Source organism: Labrus bergylta, chromosome 4, assembly GCF_963930695.1.
Source record: "Labrus bergylta chromosome 4, fLabBer1.1, whole genome shotgun sequence".
NCBI classification, from domain to species: Eukaryota; Metazoa; Chordata; class Actinopteri; order Labriformes; family Labridae; genus Labrus; species Labrus bergylta.
This window is the reverse complement of record NC_089198.1, coordinates 4,580,847-4,602,604: the sequence shown is the minus strand read 5'-3', so window position 1 is coordinate 4,602,604 and position 21,758 is coordinate 4,580,847. Positions and strand designations below refer to the sequence as shown.

The 21,758-nt window shown below is 42.2% G+C and overlaps 1 protein-coding gene across 1 annotated transcript; it reads left to right on the top strand.

Moving 5' to 3' along the window:
* The first annotated feature begins 17,896 nt into the window (after positions 1-17,896).
* LOC136178922 (GTPase IMAP family member 7-like) lies at positions 17,897-21,511 on the top strand. Its single transcript, XM_065953359.1, has 2 exons — positions 17,897-19,648; positions 21,413-21,511. The coding sequence occupies exons 1-2, from the start codon at positions 18,521-18,523 to the stop codon at positions 21,509-21,511; spliced, it is 1,227 nt and encodes a 408-aa protein (XP_065809431.1). The 5' UTR covers positions 17,897-18,520.
* Positions 21,512-21,758: the final 247 nt, after the last annotated feature.

The window sequence follows — 21,758 nt, the reverse complement described above, 5'->3', positions numbered from 1 at the left end:
TAAACTAACATTCTTGCAAGCAAGGTCGCTGTTTCTGCTGAGAAAGTCACTGTCTGGTTTCATAGCTGCAAAAAGCATTTCCCATTCAGACAGACAATTTCTAACAAACATAGAGAAAACTGAAGATAGAAATGAAAGCTCATGGTCACAAATACATTACTGACAGTATTAACATGATTAAAATAGTAAAGTAAGAAGAAATTATGGTAAATCATTGAAAGTGGAAACATTAACCCTGTTAAAAAAAGCTTGTGTGTATTCTTTTAACCATTGTGTCATTGTTCTAATATGTGGTTTTAATAAATAGTCTACCATGAAGCTGCAGCCCAGTGTTATTTTGCAATATTACCACTATTTTACAAACAGCCCTCTCTCAGTTATAGACTCTATCTGTTGAGTGTGAATGAGTCAACTGGAGAGAAGTGAATGGAAAAGCAATTACTACACTAGTTACAGGCTTTTAAAAGTCTTTGTAAAATATACAAGAGTAGCCCTTTGTGTTTACACTGGAAAGGATATTTTTTTAGAGCACAAATGCAGTGACAATAATGTGGAAAATATGGAGGAGGATTAGTACTAGACAGAGAAATACATTTTTACCATTTATTAGAAGCATATATTAGAGCAATAACACAATGGTTAGTAGAACTGATCAGAATAAACACACCTGTTACGGTGGCCTGTAGTTAACAGAGGGATCATTTAGTGAATAATCTACATTAATGATTCCACTTGCCTTCATTTGCCATAATTTGTTCTTATTTGACTATTTTATTGGTGTTAATACTGTCAGTAATGTATTTGTGACCATGAGCTTTTAGCTTGTGAGTACCATGAGCGCCCTCTGCTGGGGCCCCTGCAGACATGCGTGATGAGCCCCGTGCCCTGTTGCCAGGTTACACTCTCCGTGGTGAGTTGACTTATTAAGAGCTCCGCTAAAAAACGATGAAATAAGTCCGTTTTTCTGAGTAAAAGTAAGTTTTATTAATGTGCCATGTTTCAGAGATCCTCTTAAAATAATTATCAAAGACTTTTGTGGTGATATTGATTTGTTTTAGTTGAGTTATTTCAACTCTCCATGTTTTTATGCTTTTCTAGCTGAGTTTCAGCTTCATCATTTGTTGTCGTGGTGTAGCTGACTTCACCAACAGGTAGCTTGATTTTCTGCTCTCTGTTTAAGTAAATACTGAAGCTTACTACCAAAGAAGTGGCTGTGACAGAGACCTACATTTTATATACACTGTTGGGCCACGCAGGCTTAGAACAGTCAAGCAATGGACTTGGGCCTGCACCTCTGTAAAAGCCTCATTTGAGTTATTCACTGAGCTCACAAAGAGGCCTAAAAGGACTCTTAATCCCAGAATCCCCTGCGGTACTTCACACCTACGTGTGAAGTAAAGGGGGGACCGGAACCTCTCTCTCCTCATTGGAGGGGACCTGAGGTAGACCCCCATGGAGCAGGCCAGGCTACAAAACTCCAAGACTTCCATTGCTCGCTCTCTTTCACGCGCTGACCTTCGGTGCTCGGAGACCCAAGAAGATCTCCTGTTTCCTGCAACAATCTTCCTTTGTTTTAAGTTTTGGCGCGCAGGTAATCCGCGGCCGGCAGTGTTCTAAATTCCGAGCTCGGATTGTCCAGTGAACGCATCTCAGTTTCTCGGAGAGCGTCAGACTATAACAGATTATCAGAAAGATAACGGTCTTATTCCGTCCTGCAACGAAAGGACATCAAAGGACATTTTTCCACTCGACGGAGAACCAACGAAGCCGCTCTCGCCGTAAGGGACCCTCGCCGCCATCAGACGCCTCTGCACCAGGACGGACAGAAGATCTGTTTTATCGCCGGACTCTTTTCCTTTCACCAATCGCGGGCAAAGCGATTCACAAGTGAGGCTTAATTAGGTCTGGGCAGAATTAGCTTTAGAGAGTGTTTTTAACAATTGTTGATCAAAGCAGAAACTGTAATTTTTATCTTTGTTGGACCTGCGTCCTGAGTTTTAACTGTTTAAAACTCTTGTTGTTTCGGACCGCTGCGTCCTATATGTGTTTAGCGTAACAGCGTTATAACCGGGTATTACTCTTCTGATCAGAAAGGCCAGTGTAAGCTGTATTAACCTGAATTCGGCTATTGGTTTGTTTCTGTGAATGAAGGGAATTACTCCGAGTTGTGGCGCGGGAGTCGGACTGTGATCCGGCCTCTTCAGGCACGCATTTCTCTTTTATTCTCTTTTATTTCCCCTTCTATGCACACACATACACACATATTCCTGTGTAAACGTACATCTGGAGACCAACTCCACCACCGTGCCATTACGCACAGAGATCTATACACTCGCGGCTATCCAGACGCCTCAGAGACACAGATTGTGTAGGGCCGAACTCAGTCTCTTTTAGACCTTAAGGCCACATTTAGGCCTTTGTTAGGTGTGTGCCATCGGAAGGGCGACCACGTGGGACGAAGTAATCTTCCCCCCCCTTCTCTCTCCCTTTCAGCCACACGTGCACGCACCCAGGTCTTTGTTAGGTTTGCGCCATCGTGAACGACCACGAGGGTACGAAGCCATCTCCCCCCCCTTTCTTCTTCCCTCTTTCTCTCTCTCTCTCTCTCTCTCTCTCACACACACACACACACACACACACACACACACACACACACACACACACACACACACACACACACCTACATTCACACCTCTTCCACAAGCCTTTGCTTGATAATGTTTGTTGCTTAGATTAGTTTATAATAGTTATTTGTTTAATTAAGTTCATTGATTTTGGATTGATGTTGCTTTGTTTAAATAAATTCTGTTATAATTTAAGAGAGAAGTTGTTTGTGATTACTGGTGTATTTACATTGTGATATAAGCTGGGTGCGAAGGCTTTGTGTACGGATTTCACGCCTTCAATTTATTAAATATAGTTATTCATTATTAATAATATTAGTAATTAAATAACTAATTTGAGACTGATTTGAGTGATATTTTGGTTATATTTACCTGATTACAGGTTGGTGCCCCAAAACGAGATTAAACATAGTTTAATGATATTTTATTTATATTATTAATAATTAAGTATAATTATTAAAGAATATAACCAAAGTTGACTTGATACAACCCCAACAAATGGTGCAGCCCGTGTGAGGCCTTCAATAAACCAGCTTTATTGCACTGTAAATGCACAGTAATCCAAACTTAAAATCCTAAAAAGGATCCTTCGGAAGAAAATTATATTTTCTTTAAATTTTGTGGTTTAAGCAAAGCAGACATCAAGCTGTGGCTTAGTTGTGTTGTATGTTGTTAGTTAATGGTTAAAGCCATAACTGTTGTCCCCTTTGGGTCCATACAACAATTGGACATAATGATGCAGCTAGTGTGACTTTATCAAGGAACCTGATTTGTTGCATTAATCTAGATCTTGATCCTGAAGCATTCTACTAAAAGATTGTGGTGCTCTTTGTTTGAGAGCCATTTGGCCAGATGAGAGTGTAACCTCATCATTGTTGCATAGCCAGCTGTCTGAGAGGTGTGAGTTCCTCCCTTCCTTTGAGGACTTGAGGTGTGAATCCCCTCTCCTATCTTCCAGGATAGACTGCAGTGATCAGTTGGGAAACTTAGATAAGATTTGCTCTTGTGTACACAAAAGTCCCGCTCCTAACAAAAGACAGAATGGGCGAGGAAAGCCCACATTACTCAGGAGCTGAGGCTCCCTGCGGATTAGATGATCGGTCCATTCAAGATGTAGTTGCTAGTCTGATCCATCTCCCTATAGAGCAGCTCAACAGTCTGAACTCCTACTCCCTCAGTACATGTGAAAAGAGACTAAAGGGCTTGGTTGAATATGCAAATCAACCAACTGGGAAGCCAACACGTACAGCTTCAGATGTTCTAGGCGAAATTCTCCTCCTTTATCAGCGCAAATCAAATGTGCAGAATGAGATACACCGGGAACAGCTAGCCCGGGTACTAGAAGAAGGACAGATCCTGCGGGACGACTTCGAAAGAATGCAGGATAAACTAAAGACCTTGCAGGAAAATTGCAAGGCCCTGCAGGAGGAGAATAAAACACTGCACGAAAGCAGCAAACTGGCCGAACAGAGGAAACGAAGTGATATGGTACCCAGAGTTCAGGACAGGCAGAGAAGGACTTCAGCCCCCAGATCAGATGAGGAAACCTCAGACGAAGGATGGGAGACTGAAACAAGCCCCTGGAGGAGGGAGACAGACATGTTGCAGGATCTGGAGGAGAGGGGAAGGCACCGCCGGGTCGACCCAGGCACAAAAGCGCCCACGTCCTCAGACCACCCGGTAAAGAGTAGGATGAGTAAAGAGGAAGGGCCCCCGCGTTCCGCCATACGCTTTGAGCGAAGAGAACCCTCACCCCGCAGGATGAGAGGCTTTACTCCCCCTAGAGACAGGGAGGAGACACGGGCCCAATTGGGCACCGAACGCTACCTGTCCCAAGATAGACGGCCACGTCTGAGCCGAACACAAACCCCGCCACGGTTACAACCCTACTACCGTGACAACCACAGGGCTTACGATTCATCAGACGAATCGGACGACCCTCGCCAGCCTTCGGGTCAGGGCCTGCGAACCAGGCAGATAGAACCTCAGGCCAAAGATCTGAAGCGTTTTGACCCAGATAGCCCAGATTCAAGTGTTAACGATTACCTTAGAGAAGTTGACCATTGTCTCCTTGACCTGCCTCATGCGTCCTCACATGAAAAACTGAAACGGATCTGGAAGACTACGGCTAGGAGTGTCCGTGATTTCATGGGGACACTCCCACCAAAGGTCCGATCCTTGCAGAAAGGAAACAAATCTGTTAATCAGCACTTACAAACTGCCAAGCAGAAAGTGTTGGACATGCTTGAATTAATTCAGGGAGCACAGGTAAGCATGGAGCAAGACACATCGTCAGGATATGACTCTGATCCTGGACCAAGCCCCTTAAGAGATCAAACAACCCTGCTGAAAAAGCTCAGTAAAGAACCGAGCAGCCAGGATAACCCAAGGACTGAGGAAATAAGTCTAGTTTTCCCTGATTTTGACTGTGGAGCCCCGTTCCTTGGGGAAACGCCCCAGTTCTCTGACAACTGTGACACCCTTTCACACCTTCACAGGTTTGAATCACCACATAGGAAGGGGGGTGACTTCTCAGCCCCCAGAGGCAGAGATAACACCAGGCCCCCTCCTGCTACCTGTAGGTTCCCATTGCAGGATTCACAGCTGAGGAATATCCAAACCTCAGATGACTGGGATGGCTCCCTTCTACCCAGAGATCAAAGAATGCGCATAAGGCTCATTGAATCTATGGCACAGGATGTAGAGCGGTTTGATCCAGATAACTCAGACCTCTGCATCGATGATTACCTCAGAGAGATTAACCTGTGTCTCAGTGAGGTACCTGATGCATCCACAAGAGAAAAACTCAGGCTGATCTGGAAGACAACTTCCAAGAGTGTCCGTAACTTCACGACTACCCTTCAGCCTGAGATCAGATACCAGTACTCTGCGCTCTGCAATGCTTTGCGCCAGGAATACTCCACCTACATTGACCCTGCATCTGCCCTTCTTAGTGCTTTCAGTGTCTTGCACCAGAAGCACGAGGCCCCCAAAGATTATTACTGGCGACTTAGATCTGCATATTTCCAGGGACGTAAGGCTCCAGGTTTGGAAGAGAACCCAACTTTCAAGTCCATCTTCATGCACAATCTGCATGGCTGCGTGCGTTCAGATGTCACCCTGCATAGTCGTACACATCAGCTTAGTATGAAAGAGATCAAGAGATTCGCACAGGCGGTTTGGCAGACACGCTTACGCCACGTGTCACGTGAGGGCAACAAGCTGCCTTGTGCTAAGAATAAGAGACCATATCACCAGCAGAATAGAGAACAGAGCCAGGGGGGTGGGACTCAACCACAGAGTAGGTTCCAGCCTGGAGAACTGATCGCTACCAGATCCGAACGGAACTCTCGGGATGGCCGTAGTCAGAGACAGAAGGGTAGGTATAATCGGAGTTCCTACGAGCTCCCTAAGGACTCCCTCGCTTACAGAGAACCCGATTCTGACTCCACATAGGAGTGGGGGTGTAGCCTCCATTCTAGAAACACAACAATGTCACTCTACCGACATGAATGTTTCCTAGTCCCTGTTTTGTGTTTTGACATTGGTAGGGAGACACATAATGTACATGTAGATTTACACACCTACATGCCGCAAACACCTTCCCACAGGCTTACTCCTGCCCAGGCTAGGAGTTAGCCCACAAATCTACACCTTATACTCTTCTCTTTCTCCCCTCCTTTTGTCTGTTTGTTTCATTTGTTTTGTTAAAGAATGCACCTTGAGTAGCAAAGCTTTGCTAATGCCTGGTTATGTTTTATGCCTAGCTTTAGACATAGTTAGACAGTCTGCCCAGACTTTGCCTCAGTGTCTGCCCAGACCGAATGCCTCTCAAAATGTATGGACTTTTGGCTCACTAACTATTTGAAAATTTGTCTCCTCACGCATGGACTGTTGGCCCTATTTGCCCTAAAGACCGCGACCCGCAATCCCATTCTTCAGGACAAAGGGGGGATGTTGGGCCACGCAGGCTTAGAACAGTCAAGCAATGGACTTGGGCCTGCACCTCTGTAAAAGCCTCATTTGAGTTATTCACTGAGCTCACAAAGAGGCCTAAAAGGACTCTTAATCCCAGAATCCCCTGCGGTACTTCACACCTACGTGTGAAGTAAAGGGGGGACCGGAACCTCTCTCTCCTCATTGGAGGGGACCTGAGGTAGACCCCCATGGAGCAGGCCAGGCTACAAAACTCCAAGACTTCCATTGCTCGCTCTCTTTCACGCGCTGACCTTCGGTGCTCGGAGACCCAAGAAGATCTCCTGTTTCCTGCAACAATCTTCCTTTGTTTTAAGTTTTGGCGCGCAGGTAATCCGCGGCCGGCAGTGTTCTAAATTCCGAGCTCGGATTGTCCAGTGAACGCATCTCAGTTTCTCGGAGAGCGTCAGACTATAACAGATTATCAGAAAGATAACGGTCTTATTCCGTCCTGCAACGAAAGGACATCAAAGGACATTTTTCCACTCGACGGAGAACCAACGAAGCCGCTCTCGCCGTAAGGGACCCTCGCCGCCATCAGACGCCTCTGCACCAGGACGGACAGAAGATCTGTTTTATCGCCGGACTCTTTTCCTTTCACCAATCGCGGGCAAAGCGATTCACAAGTGAGGCTTAATTAGGTCTGGGCAGAATTAGCTTTAGAGAGTGTTTTTAACAATTGTTGATCAAAGCAGAAACTGTAATTTTTATCTTTGTTGGACCTGCGTCCTGAGTTTTAACTGTTTAAAACTCTTGTTGTTTCGGACCGCTGCGTCCTATATGTGTTTAGCGTAACAGCGTTATAACCGGGTATTACTCTTCTGATCAGAAAGGCCAGTGTAAGCTGTATTAACCTGAATTCGGCTATTGGTTTGTTTCTGTGAATGAAGGGAATTACTCCGAGTTGTGGCGCGGGAGTCGGACTGTGATCCGGCCTCTTCAGGCACGCATTTCTCTTTTATTCTCTTTTATTTCCCCTTCTATGCACACACATACACACATATTCCTGTGTAAACGTACATCTGGAGACCAACTCCACCACCGTGCCATTACGCACAGAGATCTATACACTCGCGGCTATCCAGACGCCTCAGAGACACAGATTGTGTAGGGCCGAACTCAGTCTCTTTTAGACCTTAAGGCCACATTTAGGCCTTTGTTAGGTGTGTGCCATCGGAAGGGCGACCACGTGGGACGAAGTAATCTTCCCCCCCCTTCTCTCTCCCTTTCAGCCACACGTGCACGCACCCAGGTCTTTGTTAGGTTTGCGCCATCGTGAACGACCACGAGGGTACGAAGCCATCTCCCCCCCCTTTCTTCTTCCCTCTTTCTCTCTCTCTCTCTCTCTCTCTCTCACACACACACACACACACACACACACACACACACACACACACACACACACACACACACACACACACCTACATTCACACCTCTTCCACAAGCCTTTGCTTGATAATGTTTGTTGCTTAGATTAGTTTATAATAGTTATTTGTTTAATTAAGTTCATTGATTTTGGATTGATGTTGCTTTGTTTAAATAAATTCTGTTATAATTTAAGAGAGAAGTTGTTTGTGATTACTGGTGTATTTACATTGTGATATAAGCTGGGTGCGAAGGCTTTGTGTACGGATTTCACGCCTTCAATTTATTAAATATAGTTATTCATTATTAATAATATTAGTAATTAAATAACTAATTTGAGACTGATTTGAGTGATATTTTGGTTATATTTACCTGATTACAGGTTGGTGCCCCAAAACGAGATTAAACATAGTTTAATGATATTTTATTTATATTATTAATAATTAAGTATAATTATTAAAGAATATAACCAAAGTTGACTTGATACAACCCCAACAACACGTTAAATGTTTGTCCTGTCTGCATTATCCTGTCCCTGTGTGAATGTTAGAGCTGTTAACCACCAAAGTGTCTGTGTGAGCGTGCTCATCTTTCTTCTGTTATTATCAGAATAAACGGCTGCTGGTGCCAAAAGTGAGTTTTTATACCTGGTTCATCACAACACAATGGTGAGTACACAACCAGTACACTTTGTATTTAAAAAAGAAAAGAAAAGAAAAGAAACTAAATGCTTTTGGTAGAAATACACTTTTGTTGAAATGACGTACATCAGGGAGTAAGAACAACACAAACGAGCATCAAGAGGAGGAAACAATGTCAGTAAGAGATAATGAACGGCTTTAAGTCCGATCGGACACACAGGTGCTGACAGGAAGTGCACAGAGGCAAAGCACATTTTATTAAATCCATATATGTCGTCACGATCATCAAAAGCATCAACGTCTCCTGACACATCTCCTTTATGGTTTGTCTCACACGCAGCTCCAGGAATTCTTTCACTGATCCTGAAGAAAATACAAGAGTTTCTTTTCCATTCACCGTATTCTAAGATATTTCTCTAAACATTAACGACACCATCTGTGCTGTGCTTTGGTCAAAATAAAACATGAATCAAGCCCCAGAGCAGGTTTGTGACCCTGTATAAACCAGCTCTCTCAGAACGCTCTGTGTGGGTGGAGATATGAGGGGAGGGTATTGTTTTACCTGAATCCAACTTGTGATGTCACAAGGAGAGCAAATTTGAAACGGGGAATTTTTGTCTGTGTTGTAAGACTTATGCAGACCACAATCAAAGGACTGGATGGGTTTATTTCACATTTTGTGGGTCGGTAGACACTCAGGTTACCCAAGTGGATTTTTCATAATATGTCCCCTTCAAGAGGAAGAAACCTCGAGCAGATCCAGACTCATGATGAACAGCCGTCTGATGACACTGTGTCCAAGCTGGAAAGTGTGATAGAGGGAGATTCAGGAAGAAGAGAGACAAACAGAGCAACAACAACAACAATGAATAAAATAGATTTAAAGCTACAGTGTCAGTAATAATGGTAAAAGTATGTGTAGTATTAGCAGTAACAGCTCAGTGTGATAATAGACTGATCAGTCAAATATCAACAACTGTAATGATGAAACGAGGAGGACTACAATTCTTGAATTCACTTCGCAGACGCTTTTATCCAAAACGACGTACATCGTAGAGTAAGTACAACACAAGCCATGTTAGTAAGATCAAACGATCAGCTTTGAGTCTGATTGGACACACAGGTGCTGACAGGAAGTGACCAGAGGCAAAGCACAACATTGAGGGCAGTTCTTGAGAGCTCTAATCAGTATAGAAACCATCTTATAAGTCATCGTTATCAAACAAAAACCATCGTCATTACCATCATCATCATCAATAATATGGAGACCATCATCATTAAGTTAGTAGGTATTCATGAAAGAGCTGGGTCTTTAGCTTTTTCTTAAAGGTGCAGAGGGACTCTGCAGATCACATGTAGTTTGGAAGTTCATTCCACCACCAGGGGGCGACATAGGAGAAGAGTCTAGTCAGCGTCTTAGGACCCTGTTGTGAAGGTTGGATCAGATGCCTTTCATTGGCAGAGTGTAGTGGGGGGGAGGGAGTGTAGACCTGGATCAGAGAGTTAAAGTAAGGAGGAGACGTTTTTGTGTCTGTTTTGTAAGCGAGCAGCAGAGTTTTAAATTTGATGCGAGCAGTAACTGGGAGCCAGAGGAGGGAGATGAACAGCAGAGTGACATGTGCTCTTTTAGGAAGGTTGAAGACCAGTCGTGCTGCTGCATTTTGTATCATCTGCAGAGGTTTGATCGTGCATGTAGGAAGACCTGCCAGTAGAGAATTGCAATAATCGATGCGTGATATCACAAGACTTGGGAGGACTGATTATGTTCATCATAGAGGATCATTTATTAACCCCTTACTGTCCCCATTATCATATCTACTTCTGACATTAAAGAGTCTAAAATATGTTATGGTATGATTTTCTACTTTATGAACTAAATATATACAATTAAAAAACAAAAACTGTTTTTTATTTTGCTCTGTGAAACTTGTAATTTATTGAATCCTCTTGATCAACCTGAATTCTAGTCTCATGTCTCTCTTTGTTCACAAATAAAACTACAGACTCTGTTACAACATTTTATTAAAATGAAGAAGTAAAAAATCACATTAAAGCACATTTGGATGATGCAGTTTGCTTTACAAGTATTCAGAGAAAATTGAAGGACTTTTCTAACATAGAAGCCAACCTGAAACATCTGACACTGAAAACAAATCCTCTCAGCTGTGATTCAATCTTTCTTGAAAAGACGAGTTTGATTACATGAAAGTACATTTGATTGTAAAAACATTGTTACAGACTTTAAAACTTTGATACTTAAGATCACAAGGAGATTAAAACCCATTTTGTATTATATATATATTTTTAATTCATGTGTCAAATAAAAAACATTTAATGTCGATCTGCAGAGACCCTTTGTATCTTTAAGAAAAAGCTCTTCATGAACACATTGATGATGATGATGATGATGATGATGATGATGATGATGTTTAGGATGGTTTTGATTCTGATTAAAACTCTCATGAGCAGCTGTTGATGTTGTTGATGACGACATATTTACTTTACTTTTTTTAAAAGGTGCACTGCCTCTCACTTCCTGTCATCACCTGTGTGTCCGATTTGACTTAAAGCTGTTTGTTTGCACTTGCCTGTCAGATAGGAAGCTGTGTGTGCTGCACTCCCATGGAGTAGGGCGCAGAGCAGAAGGGGAGCGCACAAGCAAAAGTTCAGCTTGAGTACAGACACAAGAGTATTTTCCTTAGACAACTTATATTTAGTTAAATATACGTTAGTAATACCAGGGTTATTTCACAACCAGAGTTGATAAGCTTTCTTTTAAAGCAAACAATGTTTATTTTATTTATCTACCAACTGTTAAAAAAGGGTTATTTAAGAGCACGGAGATGATAGTTTAAATAAGTATCATATAAGACATGGAACTTATATCGTTAAATATTCATCGAGATTTATGTCTCCTTACTGAAATTACTTGGGTTTATTACCTACTTTCAAAACCTTTTATATTTTTGATGACATTTTTGGCTGCAGGGCTTCTTCTCTATACCTTTGAGGATACTACGGCTTTGGTTGAGTCATGTGTTTCAAAAATGTTCTTAGTTTATTTGTTTGTATTGATAAAAATAGAAGGTGAACCAAAGTAAAGCGAGCCACACGGCCTCAGCAGGGTCAAACACCATTTAGAAGATTGTAGTGGGCAGAAGATACCGATGACACAGATCTCAAACTTTCAGAACTAAGAGAGCCATTTCAAGCTTCGTGCCCACATCCATCAGGCTCATGAATGGCTGATCCATTTGTTCATTTATTTTTAACACCACTCTTTTAACCTTTCATAACAATTGTCATGCTTTTAATACAGCCACTTGTATGTGTGTGTGTTCTTTTGTTTGTTTGTTTTGTTGTACTGAGCTGTATGCACACTGATGCTTTTTTTACACAACTGAAGTTCCTAACAGATAAATAAAGATATTTGAAATTGGGTCTTGCAGACTGCAGACAGTTACTATTGGTCCAACTGGCAAACGAGACCTTGTGCTGAGCTCAGCTTGGCCGAGTGCAGATATGCTCTTGTGCAGAGCTACACATAGACAATGAATGGTCTTGACAGCAGCGCGTAGCCCCCACCGCGTCCTGTCTGAAAGTCCCTTTAGTCTTTTAGTTTTGTGTTCAAAATATGTCTAAAAGAAAAGGCGAGAGTAATTTGAGAATCAACAGATCAGTTTTAAACACTGACATTATAATGTACATCAGGTCGGATACAATGAGCTGTAGTTATTCTAATATCACCACAGCCCCCAAAACCCCCACAGCCCCCACATCCCCCACAGTCACCACAGCCCCCACAGCCCCCACAGTCACCACACCCCCCAAAACCCCCACAGCCCCCACAGGCCCCACAGTCACCACAGCCCCCACAGTCACCACAGGCCCCACAGTCACCACAGCCCCCACAGCCACCGCAGCCGCAAGTCCAACAGCAATCACTGAGACCACTATAGCGCTGCCCTCTGCTGCTCTTCTAGCCGTCTTTAACTGTTCTTCATTCAGTGCTTTTGTTTCCTCTTCTAATTCTTTTTTAAGAGCTTCTTTCAGCTCTTTCGCCTTCTTCGCGTCTTTCTTAGCTTCTTTTAACTTTTGCTCATATTTTTGCTCTATTTTCCTCATTAGTTCCTCCCTCTCTTTGCACATTTGCTCTTCTTTCTCTTTCAGGATTCTCTGTTTCTCCTCTTCAATCGCCCTCTCTGCCTCCTGAAACATCTCAGAGGTGTAATGGTTTCCTGTGTTCTTTTCTGTTATCTTTCTGATCTTGTTGAGGAGCTCTCTGGTCTGAGAACTATCAGAGATCGTGTTATCAAAGACGTGGTACTGGTCGTTACATTTGGCCACAAGCTTCTGCAGGTCTTCGCTTTTCTTCAAGAACTCCTTGATAGGTTTCCCACTGAGCAGGTCACCATGGGTAAAGAGAACCATGCTGTATTTGTTTGCTTCCTCTCCAAAGATTTGGACTGTGAGTCGGTCCAGTTTGATGACAATCAGAAAGATATGGGGTCCAGGAGAAGCATAAGCCATACACTGGATTATATTTCTACGTGTCGTCTCTTCGTCTGTCTTGGTGTCAAACAGACCTGGAGTGTCGATGACAGAAACCTTCTGTCTATCCAGCTCACCATACGCCTTAGCGCAGCCTTCGGTCACAGATTTAAAGGAGAACCTTGATTTGAATTCACCTCAAATATTGAAGGTATATACACTCAGATAAGTCAATAAATACTATTGTGTGACAAGCATGTTTATTAGTAACCACTTCATTTCTTAACATTGAATTAAATTCAAACGGTGAATTTCACAGCAAACTGACAACAGTATTATATCAGTAACCAAAAAGCACTTATAATTCAGTCATCATTTACTGACATTAATACCTATGGAAGGTTGGGTTAACTTTAAGTCCACCTAACACTGCTGGACTTTCACAAGAAATGGTGTTGCAGTCATTGCACATACAATTCAAGTGAATGTGGACCAGGACTCACACTTACTGTGATTTGTATTTGTCACCCAACAACTGCAACGTCATTATGTTCATGTGTGAATTTCTACTTATGTCATGATTGTAAACATTTTAATGACTTTAAAAGATATTGTATAATCACAATTGAATTTGTGATGTCACATTTCAGAAGTGTTTGCGATGGGCATTTTCAACATAATGTGTCCTGTACCATGTCAAGTACCATGACATATTCACAATACATCACCCTTGTTCACAGGACTTCCAGGCTCTGTCCACGATGCCAGGGTCCTGCGGTGGAGTTCTCTGTACGTACCCCCTCATGGCTGGTGTATTGTTGGGGATGGGGGGTATCCCTGCCTGGCTGCACCAATCAGCCTGATGACCCCATTCAGGGAGCCGGTGCAAAACCCTGTTCATGCACGATACAACCGGCATCATGCCACAGCGCGGTGGCGCAGCATCTTCCTCAAGGCCCTGGAGGTGAGAGACAGCATTAATGTGTAAATCTAAGTACACACTAGTTGAATAAGTGCTGAGCAGTGGCTATTAAATATAAGCAGCAAAGTAATACAGGTATGGACATTCTGAGACTATAATGAAAACAAAAGAGCAGCTTAATGCAAGCTATTCAATCATGTTTACTTTCATTATACAGCTACATTAAACTTTTTCCTGTAGATCAAGCCAACCTTTGGTCCTGCAGTGGTGTCGACCTGTGTCTTCCTCCACAACCTCTCCATCAACAATGGGGATTTGGTGGAGCCAGAGGTGGAGGAAGGGGCCTTCCATGACCAGGGTGATGACCACTGGAACCACCCTGATGATCAAATGCCAGGGGACAACATGAGGAACAGGCTGGCAGCAGATGTTTCTGCACCTATTGGGGTCATCCAAGCACTGGAGGACCATAACTACTAACATATATATATATTATCATTTCCACTATTTTTATTTATGGAGATTTTGGTTTTGTTTGTTCACAGATATAATTTTTCATGAGCATGTTCACATTTTCTGTTAATAAAAGTGCCTGTTTCACATTTTGCCTATTTGGAGTGTCTGTGACTATGTTTTAGTAGTTTCTGTACAGGGGAGGGAGGAGAGACCACCACTACATCCTGAAGAGTCAATGGTGACCGGACGTGTTATAGAAGGTCTCCGACCCAGTGCCTCGTCCATCAGGGCATACCATTTCCAGGATGCAGGGGTGGCCTCTCCTCCCTCCATGTTCACTCGTGTTTTGGACACACGCACGCACGCACGCACGCACGCACGCACGCACGCACGCACGCACGCACGCACGCACGCACGCACGCACGCACGCACGCACGCACGCACGCACGCACGCACGCACGCACGCACGCACGCACGCACGCACGCACGCACGCACGCACGCACGCACTTCTGTAAAGGCAAAATTAAAGTCATTGCAGGTGATCTCACACCTTTGGAAGGCAGCAGCTTACTTATCCCTACCTTGTATTGTTGTTTGAGGTTCTCCCACTTGTGCTTGATCTTCCCGTCCGCGTCCACTTTCCCCACCAGAGAACGCTCTTTCACAAACTCTCTATCACAACACAACAGTAAAAGCTTATTTGTATGAGAACACTGGTACCTCCAAAGATGTAACTTTATTACACTACTTTCTGTAGATAAGTGAACTTACCTAGCAGCTAAGCTCACTTAAGAACAATAATAACTTAACGTCCACTGACTCAAATCCCTTTTGGGATCATTCCTGCGGCCACTGAATAGGCATTTCGTTGGCGGTTCGCCAACAGATAAGGGCCTATTGTGTCCTGTTCTGTCCCTTAATTCATTTAATAAATATACGTTACTGTGTCGTAATAGTAAAGTTGCCTGTGTATATACGGTGATGGCATGCTAGCGTTGCCGTCGTTGTGATATTTAGCATTACGTTAGCAGGCATAACTTCATTACTGATAATTGGTACTTACATTTATATTCAGTCTCCGCCGCTGTCGAAATACTGCGCTTCGCCGTTTCTCTGACTGTAAATATTGACCTGCCACTTTGCATTCTGGGAGACAGTACGCGAGGTAGACTGGTCCGATGCATACTGTACATTTTTCCCAAATCAGTATGACATCCTGGTATTTTTGGCATACTGTGGATCTCGCAGTTGTTCGCATACTGCATACTGCATTTTGGCCAAATCAGTACGTACTAGTATTGTACACGGTTTTGAAAACAGCCATAGTGTTTGCTTTAGAATGTTTGGTTTGCTTTAGATTAGCTTGTAATAGCTGTTGTTGATTGAGTTTAATTGATTTTGATTGATGTGGCTTTGTTAATTAAACTGTTAGAATTGAAGAAAGCAGTTGTTGGTGATTACTTGTGTATATGCATTGTAATACAGCTGGGTGCGAGGGCTAATGTACAGATTCACGCCTTCCATTTATTGCTAAAGACAATTCTGCAATAGTGCTCGGGCATGGAACGAAAAAATCATGCCTTATATGAAAACGCCCTCAGAACTATGCATAATTAAGGGCGTGGCACTTTTTACTGACAGGAGGGCACTTGTAGGTTTTTTTGCTAAGAGGCTAAAGGCCCCCACAATTCCACCTCTTAGCCGGTTCCTATGATGACCAAAAGTTTGAGACAGCATCTCCAATATATCGACAGCAACTGTTTGGATTCAAAACTCCACTCCAGAAAGTAATGGGTGATGCATTTTCATTTCATGAATTAAAATAACTGGTGGTATTTCTTGTAAACGCTGAGTGTTGGTGTTAGCAGAGTTTGGTGCAGGAGGACTGGATTTTCAAGGTGTACAAGATTCTTGAAAACAAAAAGAGATGATCAAGGGCGTGAATCACTTTTACATTAGTCACTTTATCACTGCTGGGAGGGGTGAACATGGTGAGGCTCTGTGCATTTATAAGAAGTGTTGTCACATACAGACTTAAAACTTTTCTTCTTCAGCTTACAAACACACCAGCTACTCTATCCAGCACCCAACTTTGGCTGTCAATAAAGATGAGTCAGTAGATTTAATTTATAAAGTAGCATACACCTTGTATCTAAGTTTATGTTTATAGAGAGACCATTACATGATTCATAATGCACAAATATTAAACCGTTCTAAAGGGGCTACAATGGAAAAATATATTTCTCAAAACATCAGAATTTCTAACAGGCTGGGGGATGAAATCCAAAACTCAGTTTGCCTGCATCTCTAACGTAGTCAATCTTCTCTGATATGAATTTAATGGGAACATTAATGGAAACATCTGCAGTATGATTCAACAGCATGAAGTGTCCAAAACTAACCTGTGACGCTCTCTCAAAGAATTTTAACCAGAACATATCATCTTAAAAAAAAGAGGGATTTATTGTATTAGACTGGTTTTGTAGTGTGTAGGTGTAACTTAAGCAGTTTCCTCGTTACCCTCCTAATAATTGCTTATTGATAGAAAGTTATGAAGTTGTTGAACTATGAATTATGAATTATGAGCAAGCGACCCGCGAGTGGTTGCCATTGTTGCTTCTTCTTTCTGCTTTTTGGCAGATTTGCGAACCAGCTATGTCAAGTGCAAACTGCTGTATCGGACTGTGTTCATACACAAGTGTACTCGAGCATGGAGCAATGTTACTGATGTGAACACAGACCAGCTGGGAAGAGGGGAGGGGGGAGCAATAGTGCTCGGGCATGGTACGAAGAAATTGTGCCTTTTGGGAAAACGCCCTTGGAGATTCGCAAGATTGAGGACGTGGCTCGTTTGACTGGCAGGAGGGCACTCATTTTTTTCTTGGAGGCTAAAGGCCCAAACAATTCCACCTCTTTGCCTGTTGCTATGGTGACCAAAAGTTAGATTGAGACAGCATCTCCAATATATGGGCTGCAATCGTTTGGCTTCAAAACTCCCCTTCAGAAAGTAATGCGCATTTTTCATTTCATGAATTAAAATAACTGGTGGTATTTCTTGTAAACGCTGAGTGGAGGTGTGAGCAGAGTTTGTTGCAGGAGGACTGGATATTCAAGGTGTGCAAGATTCTTGAAAACAAAGGAGGCAATCGAGGCCAAGGGCATGAATCACTTTTAGGTTTTGACTTGAATCATATGATCATGCAGAGTTCATGGGAAAAAGAGATAGCAGAGCAACTGAAGGCGACTGTAGAGAAGACACTTACAGCTAATTCAGGCTCAATTATAGAATTTAAAGCAACATGGAGGAATTTGGGGCTGCAAAGGGGTGCCTGTCTGGCTCATGTATTTGAAAAACAATTATAAAAAATATATATATATATATATATATATATATATATATAAATAATGAACTTAAATTGAATGAACTTAAATAAATAAGCATATCATAGATAAAATTTGCCAGTACCGATAGTCACATGATATGCTAAAATCGGCCGATATTATCGTCTGACAGATTTATTGATCTGGCTCGACTATAAAGCTCTCAATGACGACAGCCAGTATGCTACTTATGAACATGCTAATAAGCAACTGGCTAATGGTGATTATTGTGACCTTAATTTAAAGTGTTACCGATGCTACAAACCACGAGTGGCTTTCTTTGCATTTTAATTTGGAACATTTCCTTTTTTTAGGTTTAAAGTGTGACCCTGAAACATTTAGAAGATCATGTGTGTTGCTGCTCTGTTGAGTTAGTTTGTAAAGTTAAACAAAAAGTGGTAACTATTTTTCAGTAGAAATAATAAAATAATCATTTAGAGCTAGCTAGACAATATCCTCTGGGCCCGTTTGGTCAAAATTAATCCAACAGGATTAAAGTTATCAGATGAGTTTTTCTTGAATCTAAAATCTGGTTGTTCAAAAAAACAAAACAAAAATAACGGGATAATTGTATAACATCAGGTTTGGATAATCGAAGTTGTTCTTTCTTTTTTCCCATCCAATCAGAACCAACCATGTACAACAATGAAGAGATCCGGAAGTGATGGTGGGGAAGACCGGAGCTGGGAAGAGTGCAGCAGGAAACACCATCCTGGGACACAACTGCTTTGAATCTGTTTTCTCCCCTGAATCTGTGACCGCAGACTGTGCTAAGGCGTATGGTGAGCTGGATGGACAGAAGGTTTCTGTCATCGACACTCCAGGTCTGTTTGACACCAATACAGACGAAGAGACGACACGTAGAAATATCTCCCAGTGTATGGCTTATGCTTCTCCTGGACCACATATCTTTCTGATTGTCATCAAACTGGGCCGACTCACAGAAGAAGAAAAGAAGACGGTGGAGAAGATTCAGAAAATCTTTGAAAAGTCAGCAGACAAATACAGCATGGTTCTCTTTACCCATGGTGACCTGCTCAGTGGGACTATTGAGGAGTTCTTGAAGAAAAGCGAAGACCTGCAGAAGCTTGTGGCCAAATGTAACGACCAGTACCACGTCTTTGATAACAACCTCTCTGATAGTTCTCAGACCAGAGAGCTGCTCAACAAGATCAGAAAGATAACAGAAAAGAACACAGGAAACCATTACACCACTGAGATGTTTCAGGAGGCAGAGAGGGCGATTGAAGAGGAGAAACAGAGAATCCTGAAAGAGAAAGAAGAGGAAATGAGGAAAGAGAGGGAGGAACTAAACAGGAAAATAGTGGAAAAATTTGAGCAAAGGATAAAGGAAGCGAAGGAAGACGCGGAGAAGGAGAAACAGCGAATACTGAAAGAGAATGAAAAGCAAAAGTGCAAAGAGGAGGAACTAAAGAGGAAAATAAAAGAAAAACATGAGAAAGAACTAAAGGAAGCAGAGGAAGACACTAAGAAGGAGAAACAGAGAATCCTGAAAGAGAAAGAAGAGCAAAAGTGCAAATTGAAGGAGGAACTGGAGAGGGAAATAAAAGAAAAACATGAGAAAGAATTAAAAGAAGCGAAGGAAGAGATGGAAAAAGAACTAAAAGAGAAAATGAAAGCACTGGAGGAAGAACAGGAAGAGAAGGCTAGAAGAGAGGCAGAGAAGAGCCTTTCAGTGCTCGCAAAGATTGGTCGTGGACTTGCGGTGGTGGGGGCTGTTGGGGCTGGGGTGGCGGTGGGGGGGCTGTGGTGGCGGTGGGGGCTGGGTTGGGTGGGTTGGTTGCGGGGGCTGTGGCGATATTTAAAAAATAACTACAGCTCGTTGTATCCAACCTGATGTACATTATAATGTCAGTGTTTGAAAAAAAGGACGATTTTTATTTTCATTCACAAAATGTCATCAAAAATATAAGAGTTGTGAAAGTATGTAATGTTGAAAGATCAGAGTTATGCAATTGATGAATTTGTTTTTACCCGATGTGTTCTTTTCTTTTATTATCATTTAATCCATTTATCATTTAACTCATATGTCATATAGTCATAACTACTTTCTTTGCTTTAACATATCCTGTCAATCATGCCACGGCGCCTACGCACCTGTGAGGTCAGAACAAGTGTGCCATGCATTGAGCAAAACCACATACAAACTCGTGGGTGTATAACGCTTCTGCGAATCTGCCTGGTTCACAGTCTTCAAGCTAAAACCACATATGAACTTGGTATCACCTGCGGATGTATCACGCGTCTGCTAATCTGCATTGTTGAGGTTTTACAGAATCTTGGAGAAAAGAGACAGTTTGGCTATAAAAGTGCTGTGGAAAAGCTTTAGTTCTTCTAAAGGGCTCCACATCACTCTGACTTTTAAATCCCCGTTTTGGGACTTAGTCTTTGAGACCGAGATCTTTTAAAACCTCAAGTGTCTACTCTCTCGAGTTTAAGCTTTTAAATTTGTATTTTACTTTTTACATTTTTATATTTTTACTTTTACTGTTTTGTATTTGCATTTGGAATATCTTTTGAAGTTATTTCAATAAATTTTCTGAAGCTTTTTGAAATCATTTTCTGACTGAAATCATTCACACCACTAAGACCTGAGCCTCTCTTAAGGACGCCGCGTGAACCTCGGGAGATAAGCATGAGCAGTCACACCACGGCACACTTCTACTCTCCGAGTGAGGAGGGTTGCAGTTAATCCCTCTCCGGGGGCTAATCTAGGGTCCTGAATCAAGGATTATACTTGAATCTAATGATTCTAGAAATGAATGTGAGACAGATAATCCTAGGGCTATGCGGTTATATAAGTCTTCTCTTCTCGACAGGGTGTTAGCGGAGTAATTTTACATAGCTCCAGTACTAGGAAAGAGTAGACTAGCAGCTGGTAGGGAGCGAGCCCTCACATAGTTCTAGGAAAGTTTTCTGTCCCACCCATGAAAATTAAAATTATTTATGCAAAAAATCCCAAAACACACCAGTTATTGTGTAAATTGTATGTGTCCTGAGACAACATGTAAAGAGAGTTGTGGTGAAAGTGGTTTTAAAACCCAAATATCTCCCAAGCACCCCTAAAAGTGGCTGTATTCTCTTGTCCCACCCTCTCAATGGCCAGCTTTAATATCAAATGTAACAGTTAAAATATGTTTTTAAATTTACTTTCTTTTTTTTACATGATTTTATTAATATATTTATATAAAATATAAATTTAAAAAAATATATATAACACCATTTAGAAGATTGTAGTGGGCAGAAGATACCGATGACACAGATCTCAAACTTTCAGAACTAAGAGAGCCATTTCAAGCTTCGTGCCCACATCCATCAGGCTCATGAATGGCTGATCCATTTGTTCATTTATTTTTAACACCACTCTTTTAACCTTTCATAACAATTATCATGCTTTCAATACAGCCACTTGTATGTGTGTGTGTTCTTTTGTTTGTTTGTTTTGTTGTACTGAGCTGTATGCACACTGATGCTTTTTTTACACAACTGAAGTTCCTAACAGATAAATAAAGATATTTGAAATTGGGTCTTGCAGACTGCAGACAGATACTATTGGTCCAACTGGCAAACAAGACCTTGTGCTGAGCTCAGCTCGGCCGAGTGCAGATACGCTCTTGTGCGGAGCTACACATAGACAATGAATGGTCTTGACAGCAGCGCGTAGCCCCCACCGCGTCCTGTCTGAAAGTCCCTTTAGTCTTTTAGTTTTGTGTTCAAAATATGTCTAAAAGAAAAGGCGAGAGTAATTTGAGAATCAACAGATCAGTTTTAAACACTGACATTATAATGTACATCAGGTCGGATACAATGAGCTGTAGTTATTCTAATATCACCACAGCCCCCAAAACCCCCACAGCCCCCACATCCCCCACAGTCACCAC

Bases quoted from the DNA above. Each gene is read 5' to 3' on its own strand.
- LOC136178922 (XM_065953359.1), top strand. From the start codon at position 18,521: ATGGTGGGGAAGACCGGAGCTGGGAAGAGTGCAGCAGGAAACACCATC. The intron at 19,649-21,412 runs GTGGGTTGGTTG...TGGGTCTTGCAG, and splicing joins GGCGGTGGGGGCTGGGTTGG to ACTGCAGACAGATACTATTG.